General features: G+C 37.6%; 1 protein-coding gene across 1 annotated transcript in view; it reads left to right on the forward strand.

Moving 5' to 3' along the window:
- The window catches only part of WFS1 (wolframin ER transmembrane glycoprotein), a 35,854-nt gene that overhangs the window by 17,823 nt on the left and 3,487 nt on the right, over positions 1 to 14,544 (forward strand). Inside the window, exons 3-7 of the mRNA XM_083834459.1 lie at positions 2,360 to 2,442; positions 6,552 to 6,696; positions 7,495 to 7,665; positions 8,292 to 8,372; positions 13,523 to 13,668. Of these exons, the coding sequence (XP_083690585.1) occupies positions 2,360 to 2,442; positions 6,552 to 6,696; positions 7,495 to 7,665; positions 8,292 to 8,372; positions 13,523 to 13,668 (626 nt within the window). The remainder of the gene's footprint in view (positions 1 to 2,359; positions 2,443 to 6,551; positions 6,697 to 7,494; positions 7,666 to 8,291; positions 8,373 to 13,522; positions 13,669 to 14,544) is intronic.

Here is a 14,544-nt window from a genome sequence, read left to right on the forward strand (position 1 = left end):
CACTTCAACAGGCTTGCCTGCGGTGTCAGCATGTTTTACTTTCTCTTCCCAGTGAAGGTGGCAGTCCGGACTGTAAGGTAATTATATCACCGTACTGAAGAAACAAAGGAGCAAAATGGGAATGCATTAGGGATTTATATTGTAATAAATGGACTTATCTAACAAACGTCATTCTGAGCAAAAGGTGGAAGGGATCAGAGCAATGCTGTGCTCCTGCGCATGCCAAATGGAGCAGGAGAGAAAGGAAGCTGCTTGGCCTGTGTAAACGGCCAGAGAACAACTGATATTGTTGGGGTTTATATGGGCTTGGCAAACTGCTCTCTCTGACTCGTAAATTCCACTTAGTTAGCAAACACTTCTGACCAGTGCCTCCTTTATTGGTTCATCCAGAGTGTCACAAACATAAATGGTGTTTTCTTTTCAACACGTAGAAAACACTGAACGGAAAAAAAAATAAAAATCTGTAGCCAAGATTGTTGCTGCTGAAATTCTGATTTGAAAGGCTTACAAATAAGTCAAAGCACAGGAAGCAGCAGGGCAGTGCTGTGTTACCCAACTTTTTTCATTTGGGTGGGGTAGATGAATGAATATTATATTCATTTCAAACAATACACTCTTTTCTGTAACTTCTGCTTTATTGTTAGCAGAGGACCCCTGCAGGATGGGTGCTGGTGTGTGTGGTGCCATCCGGAAGACAGGTTTCTGACTTGTGTAGGGTTCAGTGCTCTTGGTTATACATCAGGGCAAGGAGATTAAGTAGTTAATCTTCCTGGGATGTTGTTTGCCTATCTTACAATAATATTTTTACAGCTTTCTGAAAAGAGGGAGTAGTAAATGAAAATTATTTTTCATTATATGCCTTGTTTAGCCAGACAACATGTTATAATCTGGCATTAGTGTTTTTCTAAGTGGAGGTTGGCAGACAAAACTGTGGCATGGTGACGGAGAGAACTTACTTCATGGTTTGTTCTTGTTAAAATAAACCCGTTTTAATGAAAGAGTTGGCTTGTAGCCTGTTCTCGTTTGGAAATAGTCCCAGTCCCAGTGATATTAAAGAACGTAAGTAGCCCTGTTCCTTGGGAGATCATCTGGAAATGAGTTTATTTCTTCCTTCCTCCCACCTTTTGAAAAATCAGTGATACTAAATGGCACCTCGGCTAGCTGGGCTGCTTACCAAGCTTCTCGCATTATTGCTGCCCATAGTAGGCAGAGACTGAAATCTGTAGCTTTGAGCAGGTGCCAGAATGCGTCTCTCAAGTTTTTTCCTACATTTGGAAACTGTGCTTCTTAAGCATGCTTTCTCATGCTGTCTGCCCTAAATACGTAGCTGCCAAGCGTCATGATGTGGTTGTTGACCTTACGGGTTAATGGGGTAAGGCTCGAGCTTTGGAGCTTGATGTTGAGTTTGGATCTGACTTTCTAGTTAAGTTTTATCTTGGCTAGTAAACAGGATAGCAGAGCACTGATTAAGAACATCTCTCTCACACTCTCAGTTGAGTAAACTGTAAATTATATTGTTTTTCTCCTTATCATTTTTCAAAACTAACTTCAGATTATAAATTCTCGTGGGTGGGGTGGGGAGAGGGAGTAGCTGTCACAGGCTTTGTTAGCTTTTGCATTAAACTTGCTCTTCCTTCGTAAAATTGTTCCCAGCATGACATTATTTACAAACCCTGGATATCAGATAAAGCTATGAAAATTTTTCGTGATGACTGACCTGTAGAGCAATGTGATGCTTTTGAAGAAGAAAAAATAAAATGTTCATCTGTATGTATTCAGTCAGATAGGAAAGGAGAAAAAAATAGACGTGAGTGTTGAGCTGGACTCAGTATAATGAATTTTATAAGCATTTAATCATTTTGTTGTTATTTCTATGTACTCTGGGGACTGAGAAGCTGAGCTTTCAAATATACTGGATAAGTTTTACAGGACTCTTTGATTTTTTTCAAAATGCCTGAGGAGGCTCCACTACTAAATAAGCCATCAGTCAGGTGAAGGACTCAAGGGCTATCAGGAATAAGAATAACAACAGTACAAAAGTTTATCCATACTGCAGGTTCCATGTGTGCTTATATTTACTGTAATGAAATTCCTTCTATTGAGAGATTAATCCTGTGGAAGTAAATGAGAAACTGTAAACTGTGTACCATCCTGTGGCAGGTAAAAAATAACAAGTAACAGTGCCTACACTGAGGTGGAGAGAAAATATTAGTTAATTTCCACTGCTGTTCTGCTGTTCTTGTAAAAAGCCTTGTGTTGGATTTTGTAGATATGATCCTGTAATTCTTTGACCAAATATAGTAACGATTTAGAAAACTTCAAATTTTGCTAACAAACTTTCTTTCTCAAATTCATTTAGAGGCCATGAAGGAAGAACCTGAAGTGCTCTTTGAGGAGCTGCTCGAGAGGGCTAAAGCAGGAGAACCAAAAGCACAAACAGAGGTAATTTTATATGCTCTTTGTCCAGTGCTGTTTGCTCTCAATTCCAAAAATAGCATTACCAGCTTTTAGTAGAACTCTTCTCTCTTCCAAAGACACTTAGTTGAACAGTATCTGTTTTGATCATAAACTGTTCAAAGAAAGGTGAGAAAGGTGATGGCAGGTGGTTTCTCAGCCTTGAGCGTTGCTGCCTACTTGGGTTTCAGGTCCCAGTCTTGCATAAGCCTTTAGGATGAATATCAAAATGGGGTGGGGGGTAGGGGAAGGATTAGGCTCAGAGCGTGGAGAAGCCACAGTGCTTGACTTTTATTTTTATATTGCTATGTACCAGAATTATTTGTGGAGGTAGTGATTATTAAATGCTGTTTGGAATTTTGGTGTTGGATTTAATTTTGTCATTGGAGCAAAATTGTTTATCAAAATGAAAGCTGTGTCAACACTGTTGGTTCAGTACTTCACTATGTACAAAGACTCTTAGGCTGGACTCTGTGGAAGAAACCGTCACTGAGCTGCTTCAGCAGGAACATCAGAGGTTGGTTTTTGCTCTGTCACCATTTCTACATTGAATTAACATGTTTTAGAAAAGAAGCCCTTCATGTTTTATTGAAGCTATCTATATTTAGTTGTGTAATGATAGATCCAATTAAATGGTAATGGTAATTCTATCCCTGTATATGTTGGTATTTGGGTTTCCCATAGGTTTCAGAGAAGTTTTTTCCTCTCCTTTGCATTATGCTGGTATATTGGTCTAGTTGATCTAGTACAAATAGCCTAAAACTTCAGAGAAGTTTTTGAATTCCTGCTTAATTTGGCTGGTGACTGACTTAAGCATTCTTTTCCAGCTTTGGCTTTGACAAGGAGTGCTCATGGTCTCCTACAAGCTCATTGGTGGTTTGTTGTTTTTTAACCCAGGGATCACTTTTCAAGAAAAAAAAATAATAATAAATATTGCAATGCCAGGCTCTCTCCCCACTTCATCTCAACTTGTTTGAGGGCAGGCTGTCCTTGGAGCTGTAACGTGAGACAGTAAGGAATTCCTCACCTCTGAAACAGCCAGCAGCTTTGCGGAGGATGAAGCTTTAACCTTGAGGGGATTGCTGCTGCAAAGTCCACATCTTGGCTCTATTCCTCCACACAAAAGAGCAAGTCATAATATATTCTTTCAGGATATAAGTTCCATCTGAGTAAGAAATTCCTTGTGTAATCTAAGCCTATGATGCGTGTGCATGTATCTATATAAATAGTAAGTTTTTACCCTTCTCCTTCACTCCTTTCCTTTAGCTCTTTAACTGCGTACACTTTCTATTTCCACACAATAACAGTGTTTTTTTCTTTTTTCAAAAAAAGATCCAACGTACAATTTTGCTATATTATGCACTCAGGGTAATTGACTGTCTGAAAAGGAACCCTAAATACAGTTGTTTCCCTTCTAGGGAACCAAATTTCTTCTGGCACATGGAGAGGGAATTACCTTTTATTTTCAGAAAGCAAAAATAAAATAAATATATATATATATATATATTTTTATTTCATACATGCTTCTTTTTCTATCATGGAACACATCCCTTTAGAATCCAGTCAGACAAATGTATTTTAACTTGTTACCATTGTAGGATTAAGAGTAAGAAGCTGAGATGGCATCATTGTGCTTGTTGCTGATAATTACCAAATCAAATGTAAGGAATCACTCAGCTCATTGGCGTGTAGTTATTTTTGAATAAACTCATAGTAATAACCTTGCAATGACTATGGAAATAAATGCACTCTGAGTGGATGTCAGCCTACATTACCGTAGCTTTATATAATTCTTTATTGAGAAATAACTGTGCAGCGTTTACAAAAAATGAGACACCCACAGATGGATTCTGTAATGGAGCAGAGACAGCTCCGTGTCTAACGAGAGGCTCTCTGCAAGGGGACTGCATGAGAGAACTGCTTCAGTTAGCGAAGCCCAAAGGTGAGAGGCAGGCAACAACCTTTGCAGAAGTACAGTATGAAGATCTGTGTTTAGCCATTACCAGCTGTGACTTCATTTCCCAGTTTTACTTCATGGGAAAGAGAAAATCCATGATTTATCACCTAAGCAGTCTGAGGCTAATACTTTTCCCTGTCGGTTCTTCATCATTTGATTGCCACATGCCAGAGCTGTGTGGCCATCCTCGGGTGGTTCCACGTAGAAGCTTTGCTATGGAAGTGAAAAGCAGCTGCTGCATGGGGCTTGTTTAGAAGTCAACCTTTCAGCAGTATTTCACGGAAAGGCTAGATGTTTATTATGGGACGTGGAGGTGTGGTTTTGCTACTAAAACATTCAAAAATGCACAAAAGCTTGTAATTTTGTAATCAAAATGAAGGGCAAATATTTTCTGCTTGATCAGATTTTGGGAGGGGTATCTGTGGTTTGTTTTTTTTTTGAGGGGGGTTAAATAATTACATCTTGATGCTGAACTTCAAATCAACAACAAAACTATAGGAAAAAAAATCTATCATAAAACCACAGTATTATGCTTTTTCCTTTCCCTTTTTCCTTTCTGCTTCTTTATGTTGCAATACAAGTTTTTATGACCGAGAGATCTTCATAACTTGAAGGGGTTGCATCAAGTGCTGCTACTCTTGAAGCTTTGCTCAAAATTTCAATGGCTATAAATATAAACACACTCAAGAAACAACTTCTTGTCAGAGGATATTATTTACCATGCAGCTTATTTCAGGAAGCAATTGCTTGAACAAATAGCTGCAGTTGGGTGATAATTTATCAGGCAATTGCGCTATCAAGATTGAAATCTTAAAAATCCTGTCTCAAATACTCTTCTTGGTGTGCCACTATACGTGTGCAGTGCTTGTTGAACTCTGGCATGTATTCATAAAAAGTGTTCTGTCTTTTGTATATCTTAGTATTGGATAGCTTTGCTGCATATACTGTGGGTTTAATCATTCTGGGGTCTACCCAAAAACTGTCTAAGTAGAAGCTGTTTGAGCACCCACTTTGGTGTTGGAACCCAGTTGCAAGGCTGAAGGCTTAATCTTTAATGGTTAAGAAAACAATAATTTGGTGAGATCAATGTGTTCTATCTGTATGTAATAACTCTATATTATTAATCTTTCAAAGGTATTTCTGTAGTCACCTTTATTGGTAATATCAAAAACAAAGTTTCAGAGAAACTGTCAAACAGTTATTTTGTTTTGTTTTGTTTTTGCAGCAGATACTACTGTGGGTTTATGGAGCAGTACTCTATTTCCAGTTACATTCTTGGTGTAATTAATACAATACCTTAGAGAGAGGAGTGCAGTGAACTAAGCGAAAACATTCCCAGATTCTCTGGACATACAAATAAAATGTCCAGTAGTTTTGTCTAATTTCTGCCACTTAACACTTTGGGGTATGATAATCAGGAGTGTTTTGTGCTACTGCATGAGTGTGTTTACGTTACCATATATTGCAATTTTATAGCAGGAATGAAGGTGGTGTCTTACTTTTAAAACTGATATAGGCAATTGTTCCATAATTTCTGTAATCCGAAATGGTAGGGATTTTACAGGCTATATCACTTAAATTGCTTAATGCTTAAGCAATATTAGTTTTATTCCATTCGCTAATTAATCACGAGTTTGCTTTGACCTTCAGTGGCTAAACTGCTATAAGTCCGGCATTTCCTTCCTGAGCCTTCCTTCCATCTCAAGGCCCTCTGCCAATTTACTTCGTTTGAATTTCTGAATGTTACTGGCACCAGTAATTACACTTAATTATTGTATTTTTTAAGTAATGTTAACAACATTGTCTGACCATTTTTATAGAAAGAAAACAATCCAAGAAAAGACCGCTGTTAATACCGTGTGTAATACCAGAAGCTCTACCTGATCCTTCTAGGTTCCCAAAGACCAGCGGCAACTAATTCATTGACCTAGTCAAATGTACTGCGATTCCTTCTTACTTCCACTTCTGGAAAGCGATTTTTCTCTGCAGAATATCAACTTACAGCTATGTTCTTCAGTGCTGGGAGCAAATGTTTTGACCTTTTGTTCAAGAGAATTTATTCTAGCAGAGGGAGGAGGGAGACAGAGGCTAGAGTGTATTTCAGGTTAACCGAAGGAATTCTGTTTGCCGCTTGTTCTAGGTGGGAAAACACTTCTTGAGATTAGCGGAAGAGGAGGATGAAGAACTTAACAATTGTAGTGCGGTTGACTGGTTCATCCTTGCTGCTAAGCAGGGTCGAAGAGAGGCCGTCAAATTGTTACGTAGATGCCTAGCAGACAGAAGAGGTATGGGATCTCTAAGACTTTTTGCTTGCGCTTTCTCCTTTGTCTGAAATAATGCTCACTACGTTTCAATACTGAAAAGAGGGGTTAAAATATGGTGGGAATGTTCATGGAAAAATTATGTGAGTAGTTCCTGACAGCACATTCAAGTAGGTAATTTTAAATGCTTTTATGAGCTGAGATTTTTGTATTAATTGTTTGCTTGAATTCCTTCATGGGATTCATGCTCAGACTTTCTCTCCCCACCTTTCATTGAATCTTCTTTTACTTGACTGTGAAGATCATATGTAACCATACGCCACCTACACGTCTGCTGTTGTTTCATTCTTTTGCCCCTTTCCAACCTCTCTCCTAATTGGACTTTTTCACTGTCTTCTCCCACTTCAAGATTCACACCTTCCTTCATGCTGCTTCCCACGCTTGGAATGGGGCTCCTCTTGTCTGCCAACTATCTGAACTCGTATTTAAAAAATAAATAAATGATAATCTTTCTGCTTTTAATGTCAACCATAGATATCTGCACCATCTTTTGACTTATCTGTTGTGCTTCAAAAATTGAAAAAGACAAAAGGATAATGCATGTCATGCACAGTTTTTGAAGTATGGTTTATACTTAATGTAATTTGATTTTGGTAAGCAATGGGCACAGAAGTGCATTGAGTAACTTACTTTTAAGGGGTCAAGAAGTGAATGAAACTTCAAAAGTTTCAGACTAAACTGAGAAAAATAAATTGTGGGCAAATCTGTCATTTCAGCATGGGTGTGGGATAATAGTATCTAATATATTTTTCTTTTCTTGAGGCATCACTTCTGAGAATGAGCAAGAAGTGAAAAAATTATCATCAGAGACTGACTTGGAGAGAGCTGTGAGAAAAGCTGCCTTAGTCATGTATTGGAAATTAAATCCAAAAAAGAAGAAGCAATTAGCAGTTTCTGAACTACTGGAAAATGTTGGGCAAGTTGACAACGAAGGTTTGTTTCTGAACCAATTGATGGTATTGATGAAATATAAGCTTTCAGGCTAGAAACCTAGAGAGTTTTACTTCTGTCTCATGCCTGATTTATAAATGTATGATTTAGTTGAGAGAATGTAACTGTCCTAATGACTAACTATTTTAATAAACGTGTTCTCTGGACCGGTGAAGTTATTTCCTAAAGGCCTGCCAACTCTTGTTGTAGGTTGTGATTTGATTAAGCCCTTATACAAGTGACAAAATATTAAAGATACCTTCATTCTCAGCACTGTTGTTGGAAGATAGATGTTTTATGATGTTGCTGTGTTTAACTTTTTTCTTTAACAATCAACCTTATATTTTGCCAGATACTTCAATTTGCAAATTCAGTATTTAAGACATCTGTCTCATTCGGCCATTCTGACAATATGTTACCTGCCAATGATCTTCCCTTTTTTCAGTATAGTAATATGGATATAAAAAGCTATATAGCCACTTTCTGCATGTGTATATATACATTTGTCTTGTGCTAAGTTTGACGAAATACTATTCTCCAGATATTGCAGCTTTAACAACCTTCTGGTTTTTGTTTGATCACTTTAATTGGCTGCTTTGACTTTCCATGAACTTCTGTTATTGAACCAGGTGGTGAGAAGCAACCCGGCCCAGTCCCAAAGTCAGTGCAGAAGCAGAGGAGGATGCTGGAGCGATTAGTGAGCAGTGAATGTGAGTGCATTATGCTTCTTTCAATCTTTGACTGTAGTTTAGTGTCTGTTTAGTTTTGCTAAGCAATTCTGTGCTGCCAGAGTAAGGCTGTATAGCAAGTTTGGGTTGCTGTAAACTGATGGTGTCTATTCAGTATGTGTGCAAGGTAAATGTAACTGATCTGCATGTGAAGTTGTAGATGTTACCATTCTCATCAACTTGTCAGTGATTAGTATGCTAAAAGGTGTTTGCATGTAACTTGTCATCTTTATGTTCTTCCTATTCGAGCACTTAAAAGGCTATTCAATGCTAAATAAATAAATTGCACTCTCAGTATTTTTTTACTTATGAATTGCAGTAAGCTTTCTGATTACAATAAAGGAATGAATTATGCAGTCTTTAAATGTGGACAGATCCCTCATTCTGTTTGCCTTGCTTCTGTTTGCCTTTCCCTCATAAATAATGCTTGTGTTTTTGTATATGTTAAAGAATTTATATGAGAAAGATGTACCAAGATACTCCTTTCATAACTTAAATAGAGAGGAGCAGCTCAGTTCACATAGTGGGGAGATCTAAACCACTCAATGCACATGGTTCAGCCTCATGTAGTCAAATATGAATTTTGTAGGGTTGGGAGGGCTGGACTTTGAATCAAGTTCTCTCTAGCCCCACGTACCTAAGAAATGCAGCCATGCTCCTGGGCCTTGAGGAGGAAAGTCAAATCATTAGTGGTCCTACTGCATATTTTCTGCATATTTGCACTTGTTGGATGGGGAAGGAACCCCTGGATATAAAACTCACTCTCCCCAATGAGTGAGAATGCAACTGAGAGTTCTGTTGTTTGTCATAGTAGCACAGAAAACAGAATGAACAGATTTAACAGAATGAACAGATTTTAACAAACTTACAAGTCTGATCCCAGTCATGAATAGCCTAAAAGATAGGGGTAACAGGTTCTTAACATTGGGATTTTTTATAGGTGGTGTAGTAGAAAAGGTCAGAAGAAGAATCCCATCAGAAGCTGATAAAAAAGAGCTTTACATAGATTCACTTGCAGTACGAGAGTAGATGTGCAATATGGAAAAAAAAAAAAAGAAAATCAAAACCTAATTAAAAGAACAGGAAAGACTCTGTCTCCACTTTGCCCAAAGCATTAAAATGCTTAGCAGAAAATTGAGGACTGGCAAAAGAGGAGTGGCAAATAAAATTAAGGATGTGTTCAATATGAATGTTTTGTGGTTTTCAGTCCTAAAGGAGATGAGTTAAGTTTTCTGAGGATTTCATGAAGAAACCAGATGATTGTGGTTACGCATCTTCCTCTAGGGCATTATCACTGGTGTCAAAGGAGATTGGACTTTGTGGAGCATTGCTCTGGCTTACTCTGAATTTCTGTGCTAATAGTATGCTTGTGCTGCTAATACTTAGATGCGTTGATTACTTTTATAACAGAAAAAAAAGAAAATTGGAAAACAGGTTAAAATTAAAGAAGGCTTTAAGTTAAGAATATGTTTTACAAACAGTGCAGCATATGTACTTTTCAAATTATGTTATCTAGCAAGGTTTAATGAATCGCTTGTCATGAAAATCTCATTTCCTTGAAATGCATTAGTTTATACAAAATCTAGATCAATTCTTGAAAAACTCTGTTAAATGTCCCACATCATATAACTAATATATCTGTAGCTTAGAATACATGCAACTAAGGTGTCATACGTGGATTGGTGAGCCAAACCTGGGTTTTGTGCATTTAAACCTCTTGAAAGATTAAATTTACATTTCACCAGCTCAGTTTGGCCTTTACCTTCAAGGATCGTGTTCATTACACAGGTGACTTCAGAATCAAGTTATGCAGCTGGCACTCCAAAGAACAGAGTATTTCAGATTTGTTAATTTTAATAGAAGTAAAAGTGGAGGAGGGACACGTGCCTGTGTATATAAATCAGGGAGTCATGACAGGGAGAAATAGTATTTTGAAGACCAAACTTCTAGTCCTATCAAAATTTCCATGAGAGTAGGGCAGATGTTCCTGTAACTAATTTGCCACTTTTGGAAAGCTCTAAATAGGATAAGGATAAAATTGCTGTGTTTCACTGTCTGGTCATCGTATTGTAAAGCAGATGTATGTGAGTTCATTGGAGTTGCATCGCATAGGTGTTCACTGGATGAGACTGGTGCTCTTTCCATTCCTTAGCTGAAATGATACCTGCTGATAGAGCATGAGTGCAAAGCAAGTCACTTGTTCTGGATTCTTCAGTAATTCAAAGTTTCAGAAAAGGAACTAGCCCCCCCCCCCCCCCCCCCCCGCCTTTTTTAAGGCTTAAATGGCAGATAAAATAACAGGAGAGTAAATGAACCTACACGTCAGCGTAGGCAGAAATTGATGTGCATATTTTTCTTTTCCTATGGCGGATGGGGGAGGCAGGGAAATTTGTCATAACCAAATTGAAGAAAAAAAAATCTATGAATAATAAAGTAGAATCTACAACATACGCTTTTTATATCAATTTGAGAGACACTTGGGTGACAAAATACTAATAACATTTAAAAACGAAAAGTTTTCATCAAACACTTAAAGTAGGAGTTAAGCTGTTACCTTCTCCTCTAGAGAGCTTTTATCTTTTCATGGATGAGCAAGACAGCTGTTACTATCCTGCATTTACTTCTCTGATCCGCAGAGTTTCTGCATTTCTCTTGCCAGCAGGAAATTTTTCCTTCAGTTTTAATACATTGCCAATGCTTGGAAGATAATTTTTAAGCCAGTAGCTTGTTTCCAGATACCTGATCTGGGGTATGCTTAATGAAGGCATAAATAGAATATTAAAGCTGATGTTTGTCAATGGACAGTCGTTGCATGCTTGAGAATATACATGCCATTACACTTTGCAGGCCATCTATACCCAGTAAATTAATAACTCTTTCCTTCTCAGGATACCCCATGAACCTGTAGGAGTGCCTTTAAGGAACTTTTGTGAGGTTCTAGTCATGTCTGCTTGCTGATTCCACACCAGAAAGACCATCTTACTTCTATATATCTTGTCCAAAGACAACAATAAATGTAGATAGCCTGTTTGGTATTGGGCCTGACCTGGAGCCCACCAAGGACAAGTGAGGAGCCTCCCTGATCTCTGTGTGCCAGTGATGCAGCCCTACAGCTGGTGAATGAAAAAGAATAGCTAGCAGAAAACTAAACTGCTTCTTGGGAGGCATACCATGTGGTATTTTTCAGGGCATACAGGTTCATACAATGGCAAAATAAAAAATTTAAAAATAAAAGCAAAAGAAAACGTCCAAGTTGTGGGACTGAAGGAAAAGATAAATCGTACGTTGCCATTTTTCCACTGAACTCCTTTAACACACCTCTTCCTGTAGCAGGTATCTTTACACAAATGCCTTTTGTTCTGTATCTACAGGTTTTTATAAAATATTTGTATCTTTTTAATATTAAATGGCTTCCATAAATACTGTATTTTTGTAAAAGTTGAAGAAAAACAGACTCAAACCCACTAATCCTCTGGTGTTAAACTTAGTGAATCAATTCAGTTTTCTGTCTCTTTAAAATCTTAAACTAGTATTAAGCAATCCAGCTTTGGTATCTTTTTATCAGCTGACTAGCTAAACTGACTGTGTAGGAGGTGTGTTACAGATCTTTGTCATTCAAAAGTCTTTCATATCTACAGCAGTGTCATTTGCTTTAGCGTATGGAAAAAGTTGCTGTTAATTATCCTACTTTACAAACGACATCAAGCTTGTCTACCATAGAAACTGGCTAATCCATGCTAATTCAAGGCACTGGCTATGAAACGAGTTGGAAGCAGTGTATAAATCATCTTGCAGCATCCCTAGAGATCTCTGAAGTAATCTCTTGCTTCCCTTCTACTCACAGGAGTGGGTAAGGATTTCCAGAGCTGCTGGCCGCCAGTGTTTGTGTCCTCGTGCTCCTGATACTGCACAACAGTGTCACTGCTCCCTGACCTTCCCCTTGTAGTGAGAGCTCAGGGAACAGCAATGTAATGATGTTGCAAAACTTGATAATTTTAAATTGATGTGTTTGTTACAGATTACTATCTCAGTTTCCTTCTGAACTTCCAGAGAAAGCATCTTACTTGATTTTAGCTTACTCTATTCTGAAACTCGAGACGTTTGTCTGAGGGCCTCTAGCAAAAGCCTTCATTGTGTTGTGTGTTGCCACTGAATTGCAACCGTATTATCAAGTTGGTGACAAAATGTTAGTGGAAAAGATGCATCATACCAGTAAATAAATCATGCTTCTTATTCAGATACTTTACAAATAGGCAGTGATAGAATTTTGTCTCTGTGTACAACAGAGCAAAGTGTATTTTGTGGCTGGGTATTTTAAATCACAGTTAATATAGTTTGAGGGAGGACTTTTGTATAGACAAAGCATATTAAATTAATACACTAAATTAACTTATAGTCCTGTAGTTATAAATAATTGAACATTTCCCATGATCACATCTGTCTGTAAGGTATGAAATTGGAAAAATGTCTATTAAACACCTAATCAGAAGTCAGTTTTCAGTTAATAGTGTACAGATAAATCGTTACTAAATCAGTACTGTTTCTGTGCAATTATTTCTTTTTGGTGTAGATGTTAGTTAAAGATTTCTCGCAAAATTACCAGAGCTATGATAACTTGTGATTAAAACTGTGTAACCTAATCCAGCAGTCTATTTTCCTTGGAATACTTGCAGATAAGCTACAGTCACTCACTTTGTTTTCCTACTTATGAGTAAAATAAAATTACCTACTGGTCTGACAAGATTTAGAGTAGTCATATTGCTGGCAAAAGCAGCTGGTTGTTTTTAGCACAGATCTCGGAGCAAGTTGCTAGGGAAGCCTGTGTTATCAGTAGTTCAGTTCTTGAAGCTCAGAGTAGAACTTTAATAACAGGGAAGAAAATATCAGGCCCCCCAGGGACGTAGTCACGGCACCGAGCCTGTTGGAGTTTAAGAAGCATTTGGACTGTGCTCTTAGTCATATGGTCTGAATTTTTGGGTAGACCTGTGTGGTGCCGGGGGTTGGACTCGATCCTTGTGGGTCCCTTCCAACTCGGGATATTCTATGATTCTAAAATTAATATTCCAACACACATAATCAGGACAATGTTGTAGGGATACTGCTTATCTAAAAGTCTGTATTTTGTCTCTTAGCTAAAAAATTTATTGCTTTGGATGACTTTGTGGAGATTACCAAGAAATATGCAAAGGGAATCATCCCGTCTAACCTGATTATGCAGGAAGAGGAAGATGGTGAACTGGCAGGGAAGACTCCTGAAGAGTTACCCCTGCGACTGAAGGTAAAAAGACAATAATGAACAGGTTATTTTGAAGAACTCTTAACTTGCATATTTCAGACAGAGGTGACTTGCACTCGACTCTCAAAGCTGATGTTTAGTCTCAGTAAAACAGTATGAGAATTATTGTTACAATTTGGTTTTGAACTTTACTTCGTATGTGTTTATAGCTTCATATATATGAGGAATATATTTAAGAGAGAGGAGTAATGGTTTTCCTTGCAAGGGGACAATCTAACTTCATTAGATCTCAATGAGGATTCAAATGGCCCTATCATAACAGCCACATTTTTATTACAGTTATTTTTATATACTTCAAATCTTCCTTACATAAACAGGAACAAGAAGGTGGGAAAAATTATCCATAACCTTGAAGTATAAAAAGGTTGTATTATGAAGGAATTCAAGAATGATGAAACTTGCTGTCAGTGGCTTTCTATACTGATAATTCTCTAGGTGTAGTGAAAGGAGAAGGGAAAATTAAGGAGCACGCATTCAGTACCAGTGTAAATTTCAAGTGAGGAAGCGGGTTTTTGACTACTAACTTGAGTTTGTTGTCATTGTTGTCATTTCATTGTCCGTTATCATATGGTAGGGTTTTTTGACTTTTTATGGTTTTGTTTGTTTTTTAAAAAGGGATGGGGGGGTGTCTTTTTTTCCAATATTTTGAATAACTATTATTCTGAAAGAGATGCATTTATAAAGAACAACACAGATACTTTTGCTAGTAAACAGGCTTATGCCAAAGTCATTGTGTTTGTTACCCCGCTTCATCACAATGCATAGATCTTCACTGAAGCATTCTTGGACTTTCCACTGCTGTAAATAATATAAAAGCATAAGTTCTGGGACAACATTAAAAATTGACTTTTTACGGGG

Source organism: Anser anser (genome assembly GCF_964211835.1).
Source record: "Anser anser genome assembly, chromosome: 4".
Taxonomy (NCBI): Eukaryota; Metazoa; Chordata; class Aves; order Anseriformes; family Anatidae; genus Anser; species Anser anser.